Source organism: Elephantulus edwardii, unplaced genomic scaffold (assembly GCF_000299155.1).
Source record: "Elephantulus edwardii isolate Elephantulus edwardi_28Jun2011 unplaced genomic scaffold, EleEdw1.0 scaffold00012, whole genome shotgun sequence".
NCBI lineage: Eukaryota > Metazoa > Chordata > Mammalia > Macroscelidea > Macroscelididae > Elephantulus > Elephantulus edwardii.
This window is the reverse complement of record NW_006399762.1, coordinates 18,807,456-18,817,068: the sequence shown is the minus strand read 5'-3', so window position 1 is coordinate 18,817,068 and position 9,613 is coordinate 18,807,456. Positions and strand designations below refer to the sequence as shown.

The window sequence follows — 9,613 nt, the reverse complement described above, 5'->3', positions numbered from 1 at the left end:
AACAACAACAACAACATATTATTATTAACTTGACTTGAGCTCTGGTTGTGATGTCTATAGGGATTGTGAGTCTAACACAAAGGTAACAGTAGTGCCTCTTGGGCAGTTTGAATCCACCAGCCATTTTGTGGGAGAAAGATGAGCAATTTTCTCCCATGGAATTTAGAGTCTCCCCAAAAACCACTAAAGGTCAGCTCTGAATTGGTTCTGACTCCATGCAAATGATTGCTATTATTATTACTTCATTCTTTTTCCACAATCAAAAATTGTGCTGTTTCTGCCAAAGCATTAACTCCCAAAACTCAGTTTTAAATAAAAATGCTTGCATTAAAAACATTTTCTTTTACCTTCGCAGTGCTGGATCACACGACCCCATAGTCGATTTTTCCGTAAGCAGGCTAAATTTCCCACAATTAGTAAATGCCTCCGTCCTCTGGTCAATGCCACATTCATTCTTTTTTCTGAATCAATGAATCCTAGTTGTCTTGTCCTTACACAGGACAGAATAATTATCTCCTTTTCAGCTCCCTGAAAAGCATCCACCGTGGATATCTGGACAGCTTTAATATTGGAATGATCAAAGTCCACAGCACTAAGTAGATGACAAACCTGTGGAGGAAAGATGATGAGAGGAAATGCAAGGGTTATGAAGAATTTGCACCTCTGAGCCAAATGCATGGCAATGATTTTATCTAATAGAGGGTACTTTTCATTTTTGGACTCGTACAGATTTTCCTAAATGGTTTCTAAGAGAAGTTAATCAATCATACCAATACTAATCAAGAAACATATTTCCATTACTAGAAAGCTTATTCAGGTGTGCTAATTTGTAAGCTGATAAGTAAACTAATGATAAGTAACACTGAGAAAGAAAAAGTAGCTAGAAAAAAATTGGTACACATGTACATACATATCTGGTATATATCCTTGATTTACTGATAAAATTTAATAATGAAAGAACATTTTGGAAAACAGAGATTCCATCTGTCCCAAAACACAAAGCACACACCATATTTCCTCTTTCTAATTTGTTTATTTGCATTTTTGCCCCAACAGCTGTAAATGGAATTTAATTAAACCTTGTTATATTTACATTGAATTATATAGAAAAAAAGCCAGGCTAGACAAGAATCAGAATGTTTTTCTTTCAATACACTAGTAACTATAACTTTCAAGGTTTTCCAAGAATGAAATAAAACTCCATATTGCAATAGTACATATTACAAGATATAATACTTAATATGTGCTTAATGTTATCACGTATTACAAACCTTGTACATCTGGGATTTGTATAATGTTATCACCCCAATCATAGAGCCTGCTATTCCACTTGCAATCAGTGATTGAATCAGCTTGAGTGTAAAAGCAGCTTCTGCCACATTATGAAAGCTATTATCTCTTTCAATCTGGAATAAAAAACAGATTCTAAATTTTATTTCCCAGAAAGGCTAGGGAAGACCAAATAATATCATACTAACAACAATAAAATTAAACCAGAAAATTAAATGTGCTTACTCCAATCAACATTAGTGTCATTTACCTGCTCAAGTCCATTGACATTATAGAAACATAAGGTTGGTAGCCATTCCAATAAAGGGCTCCTTTCCATTTCTGAAATCCCATTCATGAGGTCACCTTCATAGAACAGATCATTAGCAATAGCACTGATTGCAGGGTGACAACGATACTGGGTTCTTAGAAGAACTGGTTTGTGACCCTAAGAAATTCAAAGACAAAAAATAAAAATTCGTTTCCTTGATAGAAAATAAAATGATAATATTTTTAAAATTAAAAACATATTGCCATATTGTGATTTCAAATTGATTATGGCCATAACAGAATAGACTGTATATTTTAAAAAATCACCTAAATATGAAATTACTAAAAAAAATTTTCATATAAACTATTATTACACTAGCATATTCTAAAATACAAAACATTCCAATTCTTAGATAAATTCTAAGTTTGGCCTTCAACATTATGCTTTAGTAATCTATTTGAAATTAGCCTAAGCCTAAATTTAAAAGAAATCTTTAAAATAACTAGAAAATGCTATTGATAATTGATTAATTAATTTTCCATCTTGTATAAAAGTCATATTTCATTCAAGGTCTTCAAAGAAGTTTCAGACTTTGTTACATTATAAACTCCAGACTCAAGGACTTTAAGATCAGTCCATCTCATTAAGGGTTTTCTTCTCTTTCGCTGATCCTCCACCCTTACAAGCATGCCGTTGATTTTCAAGGAATACCCTCTTCTAGCAAAATGTTCAAAATATGTGAAACAAAGTTTTGTTGCCATCCTTGCTACTAAGGAGTACTCTGGCTACACTTTTTCCAGGACATATCTGTTTGTTCTTTTGGCAGTCCATGGGATGTTCAATGCTCTTCTCCAACACAACACAAAGGCATCAATTCTTCTGTATCCTTATTCTTTCTCTAGTTCTTGGAGGGTCAGTTATTGAAAAGATCATACATAAAGAAAAATAAAAATCCACCAGGGAGGTGACATGTTTGTGTTTGCAGCATCATACCCTACAGATTATGTCACTAGAGTTAAAACATAAGTACATACATATATAATAAAATACAAGATTATATCAACAAGTTACTGTCATTGAGATAAAAAGATAGTGCCAAAAAACACAAACCTCAACAATCTGTTCGTCTTAAGGGTGTTGTTGTTATGTGCCGTCAAGTCGCTTGTGACTCATAGCGACCCTATGTACAACAGCCCTAAACCCTGCTCTATCCTGTGCCAATCACACTGCCTCTAACACACCCAGTCACTGAAATCAATCCACCTCACAGAGGGTCTTCCCGTCTTGCGCTGTCCCTACACCCTCCCAAGCATGATGTCCTTTTCTAAGGACCTGTCCCTCCTTACAACATGTCCAAAGTATGTCAGATGAAGCCCCAGAATCCTTGCCTCCAAGGAGCCGCCCAGTTTAACCCTCTGCAGGATGAATCTGTCTGTTTTCTTGGCAGTCCATGGTACATTCAATACTCTTCTCCAGCACCACAGCTCAAAGGTGTCAATTCTCCTTCTATCCTTCCTAGTCATTGTCCAACTCTCTGATGCATAACAAGTGATTGCAAAGACCATAACCTGTATCAGATGCACCTTAGTCTCCGGAGAGACACCATTGCTCTTCAGTACCCTGGAGAGGTCCCTAACAGCAGACTTTCCCATGGCAATACGTTTTTTGATTTCCTGGCTACTGGTGCCAAGAGTGTTGACTGTGGAGCCAAGCAGACTAAAGTTGTTAACAAGGGTACAGTACACATTTATGAAAAAGTCTAAGTCAATGAGTGTTTGAATTTCTGATTAAAAGCTTTACTACCAAAATACTCACAGGAACATTATTTTTACTTAGACAAAAGGCATACTGTTATGTTAAAGAACTAAAATGGATGAAGTTGAAGGCACTCAGGTGAATGAAGAGGTTAAATATAGCATCTACTCAAATATATTTAATGTTATGCTTTTAAATAGAATATGACATAAAATCAGAGTTTATAAAAACAATGATGCACCCAGCTATCTAAGAACTTGCAAGGGGATAAAAAAAGTGGGCTGGAATCATGAAAGTAAAAATATTTCTGTATTTTTGAGCAGGGAAACAATTCCATTCTATGCAAACTCTCTTGTTAAAAGAGCCTTTTATGAATCCCTATCTCTTAAGAATGAAGCAATATTTACCTGAGATTTAACAAAGAGTTTCATATCAGTTTTTCCTCCTCTGTTAAAAAGCTCAAGGTTGTTGAAAGATCAAACAACAAACCAATTACTCAAAAGTACTTTAAACTAGATATCATAGTAAGATTTTTCTTTCTGTAAAAGTATAGTACAGTTCTTCTGGCCAGAACATTTAAATCTTTTGTTATAGTGACTGTGTAACAGATAGGGGTATGTATACACAGTGGAGTATTATTTAGCCACACAGAAGATAGGATGTACTAGCACATGCTACAGTATGAATGAATCTCAAAAGAATTATGCTATCTGCTTAAGAGATGCAGAGTTTTATTTTGGGGTAATACAGAGTGGTAGTTGGGCAAAAACAATATATAAGTTGTATGTTCAACTTATCTTTAAATAAGTACTTTCGGAACAATTCTGACTTCTATTATTTTCATTGCTTATCAAGATTCACAATATTTAATCAATAAATAATAATTCTGTTTTAATTTAGCAGTATGTACCATTAAGCAAAGTCGATCGAAAAGTGTTTGTTCCAAACCATTTTCATGAGCAGCGTCAGAACCCTGAATAGTCGGAGGCAATTGTTTGGGGTCCCCAACAAGAATCAGTTTTTCACATTCAAACCTATAAACAAAATTTTGAAAATCAATCTATGCAATGAAAAGAGCATATTTATAACTGTGTTTTCCGAAACATATTCCCAATAATTTGAATTCCATGAAGCAACCTTTACACTGATTAAGTTTAATAGTCCTAATAAGTTTATTAAAGGCTTTGGAAAGTTACCCAGAAAGGAAACTTCTTTTTAAAAAAAGACAGAATGCTTACAAATTTGTGTCATCCTTGTGCAGGGGCCATGCTAATCTTCTCTGTATTGTTCCAATTTCAGTAAATGTGCTGCCAAGGCCAGCACAGAGAGGAAATTTTTAAACCCATTATGTGCTCACTTTTCCTGTACACATCAGAATTTAAAAGAGCATACTTGGGAAAACATGGAGTCTTAGAACCCAAAGTCTCTTAGTTGTTTGGCTCAAATTCATATTACAGAGATGAAGAAAATTAGGCTTGGAGGGACTAAATGTCATTCTAAACAGCAGTTTTCTAGAAGAGTCCAGCTTCTACAAACATAAATAAACTTGTATCCAAATTTCGAGTTCTGGTGGCCTAGTGGTACGATACGAATCTGTGCTCGAATCTTGAAGGCATGCAGTTCGAATCTGCCAGCTGCTCAGTCGGGGAAGGGAGGACAATCTCCTGTGTGATTAACTACCCCTGAAAACCCACTGGAGGGTCAACTCTGGGTCAATTCCAACTTGATGGTACAAAACAACATATCCAAATCTCAGCTCTACTGTATTCTATGGACACAGAAAATTATTTCATGTCTCTAAGGTTCTGTATCCTCATTCATAACCTGAAGGTGATAATATCTTGCATAGCTGTTGTAGAGATTAAGTGAAGTATGTAATATGGTTAGTATGAAGCAGGTGCTCTACAAGCATTATACCCCTAGTCTCCTCTCTAGACCCTGTATCTTCTCTATTCCTACATCCTGAGTAAAGTGATCAATTCATCTCAATTTTATTGATTGTTTCATTTTAAAACTGGAAGTCATAACTAAGACTTCCCTCATGTTCCAGATAAACCATGGAAGTTCACCCTCTACTCCCTACTTACTAGGGAGAGAACAATAACTAGAACTCAGACCTACAAAGTCCTTGTTTAGTATTTTTTTCTGTTGCCTTTGCATCAATTAGAGATGCTTCAAAAATACAATATTCAAATTTGCAGAGGCAGTTTAGAAGATTTCAAAGTCTTGTAAATCTCAGGTGGCCAACTTTCAATTTCAACTGTTTTCCATTATTTACTTTTATAATCTAAGATTTTCATCAGGATTAATTAAAATAATAGAATTATAGGAAGGTAAGGAGACTGAAGAATATTCTTCAAGAGAATTAGGTTTTCAAATCATGACTAAACAGGAATTTTTAATCTAGTTAAAAATATGTAAAGTCCTAGGTAAAATACTTAAAGGGCTATTTACATTTCAAGGATTATGAAGCAAAATTGTGTAAAATGGAATCTAAATAAATTTTAATGTAGCATGAAAAAATTCTCTCTGTATTCTTTTCTCTTTTTAAAAAAGATCAGTTTAACACCAATTTAGCTACAAATTCTTGGAAAAGACTAGCAAGACAGTGAACTGAGAATATATCTGAAGTAACTGTGATATTTGAGTGCCTTTGGGAGAAGAATCTTTTCAGTTACCTTGCAATAGGAAGAAGAGAAGCTGGCTCGGTCATTTGACTACACTCATCCAGCACAACCACAGGAAACTGAAGATCATTCAAGCACGAGAAGGCGCAGGCTGCACAGGTAACTCCAACAACTCGAACCTTGTTTATAATAAAAATGTTAATCAGCAACCATTAAAATAAAGCATATTTACCAAAGAAATAGACAGCTAAAATGAACAAGAGCGTTCTGGCAGTCATAAATTATAGGTCACTTACTGTCCACATTTTTATTATTTCTACCTATAAGATAAAAATAACAAAAGTATACATAAACCATAATCCACTAAAGTAATAATAATTAATTAGAAGTGAAACATAACATAAAGGAGTAAAAAACTATGGCATTTACATTTTATCTATCCAGACGAAGCTGACTAAATTAAAGTATACTTACAGTTTACAAGAACATTTACATTTCAATATTTTCGAGTGTTAAAACAGAAAGTCATTATTCTCAAGGCAAAATATGTGATAAAATGTAATATTTATTTAATCCCTGGAATTAGATATAAACAATAGGATAACCTAATAATTTTCAAATTGGATGTCATCATTAGCCTAGTTAGTACTTCTTGTTGCTGAGTACCATGGAGTTAGAACCCTCCAGCAGGTTTTCAGAGGCAGTTAATTGCAGAGGAGAGATTGTCCATCCTTCTGCTGGGAAGCAGCTGGTGGATTAGAACTACATGCCTTCAGGACTGCACCACAGCCACTTACCACTAGGCCACCATGTATATATAGATAACTGGTAGATATCTACATATATAGACAACAAGAACAGTAGATAAACATAGATATCTAGATAGTTGTTGTTAGGTGCTCTTGAGGTGAATACAACTCATAGCGACCCTATGAACAATAGACTAAACCAAGTCTTCTTATCCTGTGCCGTCCTCATCATCTATGACCACTTGCACCCACTTTTGCAGTCACTGTGTTAATCCCTCTCACTGGGATTAACTTCCTCTAAAAACCTGTTGGAGGGTCAGCTATGGGTCGGTTCTAACTCTTGTATACAACTGAACAGCATAAAGAGTGACCACAGCTTTCTCAACAACGGGATTAGCAAAATACACTTAACAGATATTACCTCCAAATATCCTGTGAAATAAAAAAAAAAGTTTCTTATAAAATAATAACATTGATCACACACTACAGCCCTCTATCAGTTCACTTTTCCTTTTTCAGTTAAACACAAAAATCCTGAGGCCATATTTACAATAAAACTTCTGTAGTTTTAAACAGAGTTCTTAAAAAATGATCCAGCAGTGGATATTTTTTACTGCTGAAACATTATGTACTCCTCCTGGTACCACTCTGAAATATCATCTCTTTCTAGTAATTATATCTTACAGAAACTCAGAATGAGAACTCTAGAGTTAGGAATGAGGAACTAGTGTTTTGTTTTGTTTTTTTGGTTAGAGGAATAGTCAATACAAAAGTTTATTTTTCTTTTAAAGATGATACATATTTTTAATATTTATTATTATACACTGCAAAGAAGTCAACTCTGACTGATAAAGGACCTTTCAGACACTATAAATCCTAAGGGCAAGAAGCTTCCCAACGTTCTCTTTCCTTCAGAGCTGCGGATGAATTCAAACCAGAGATTAGAGGCCTGCAGATCAACAGCGCAAACTATGAAACACCAGCACTGGAAAACAAAAATTCTCACAGCTAGACCATTAGGATATATTATGTTAAATGGAGAAAAGACCGAAGTTGTTAAGGATTTAATTTCATTTGGATCCACAATCAATTTCAAAAGAGAAGTAAAAAAAATTTAACTGTCAACTTAGAAGTCTTTCTCTAAAACAAAATCTTCCAAGACAAAATAAAATGATCACAAATATTAAAAACATTTTCAAACAAAATCTGAAGAGGATTGTGCTATAAGACTTGACTACTGTAGTTTGGTGCTGGCCCTCCAGTGGGCTGAGACAGTAAAATGCACAGAAGGAGGTTGCCCATCCTTCTGTCTCTAAGTTTGCAGTGCAGCTTCTTCAGAGCAAATATTAAAGAAAGCTCTTCATGTGAAAAGAGTATCAGAAGGAAGCTAAAGTTTACCAAACAAATGAAGAGAACTAGCACTGGAAATCTTAAAAATGTGAATAAATAGAAAAAATTCAATGTATTGCACTGCATAAAATCTTATCAGAGACATGTATAAAGTGCAAGACTGTCACTTTAAAGATTAAGGCACATAAGACCCAAGCTGTGATATTTTTAATTGTTTCATATGCCTTTGAATGATAGCGGAAATCTGGAGGACAGCCACCTGGCCACCTGACTGGAAGAGATGGATGATGGATATCTGTTCCCATTCCAAAGAAAGGTGACATGACAGAGTGCGAAAATTATCGAACAGTATCATTAATATCACATGCAATCAAGATTCTGCTGAAAATTTTCCAAAAATGACTGGAGCAACACGTCAACAGAGAACTACCAGATGTGCAGACTGAGTTTAGAAGAGGCCATAGTACAAAGGATATTAAAGCTAATGTTAGCTGGATCTTGGCAGAAAGCAGAGAATACCAGAAGAATGTCTATCTGTGTTTCATTGATTATGCAAAGGCTTTTGACTGTGTGGATCACAACAAACTATGGCTGACTCTGAGAAGAATGGGAATCCCAGAATATTTGATTTGCTTATGCAAAACCTATACTTGGACCAAGAGGCAGTCATCAGAACGGAGGAAGGAGACACTGCATGGTTCAAAATCGGGAAGGGTGTCCACCAGGGATGTATTCTGTCTCCATACCTTTTCAATCTGTATGCAGAACAAATAATCCAGGAAGCTGGGCTGTACGAGGAGGAATGTGGCATCAGGATTGGAAAAAGATTCATCAACAAACTGCATTATGCAGATGACACAATCATGCTTACTGAAACTGAGGAGGACCTGAAGTGCTTGCTGCAGAAGGTCAAGGACTGCAACCTTCAAAATGGATTGAGGCTCAATATCAAGAAAACAAAGATTCTGACCACTAGGCCAACTGGAAGCATCATTATGGATGATGAAGAGATTGATTTATTAACAGTTTTAGTTTGCTTGGCTCCACAATCAACACTCTTGGTACCAACATTGGGAAAGTCAGATGTCACGGACCTCTCCAGAGTACTGAAGAGCAATGATGTCAAGCTAGAGACTAAGGTGCACCTGATCCAGGTCATAGTCTTTGCAATTGCATGCTATACATCAGAGAGCTGGACAATGAATAGAGGTGATAGAAGGAGAATTGATGCCTTTGAGCTGTTGTGCTGGATAAGAGTGTTGCATATACCATGGACTGCTAGGAGAACAAACAGATTTGTCCTGGAGAGGGTGAAACCAGGCTGCTCCTTGGAGGCAAGGATTCTGAAGTTTCCTCTGACATACTCTGGGCATGTTGCAAGGAGGAACCACTCCTTGGGAGGGACATCACGTTTGGGAGGAGAGAGGGACAGCACAAGAGAGGAAGACCCTCGATGAGATGGATCGATTCCATGACTGGGGTAATGGGAGTAGGTGTGTCAGAGACAGTGAGGTTGGCACAGGATAGAGTGCAGTTTAGGGCTGTTGTACTTAGGGTCTCTATGAATCGCAAGCAACTTGATGGCACATAAC

At 36.0% G+C, this 9,613-nt stretch overlaps 1 protein-coding gene across 1 annotated transcript in view; it reads right to left on the bottom strand.

Annotated features, from left to right (window-relative positions):
* Positions 1-9,613, bottom strand: part of LOC102843329 (chromosome unknown open reading frame, human C4orf21) — a 131,229-nt gene that overhangs the window by 2,806 nt on the left and 118,810 nt on the right. The window contains exons 21-25 of the mRNA XM_006881145.1: positions 5,974-6,101; positions 4,206-4,329; positions 1,541-1,717; positions 1,272-1,406; positions 348-609 (exon numbers count right to left, since the gene is read on the bottom strand). Of these exons, the coding sequence (XP_006881207.1) occupies positions 348-609; positions 1,272-1,406; positions 1,541-1,717; positions 4,206-4,329; positions 5,974-6,101 (826 nt within the window). The remainder of the gene's footprint in view (positions 1-347; positions 610-1,271; positions 1,407-1,540; positions 1,718-4,205; positions 4,330-5,973; positions 6,102-9,613) is intronic.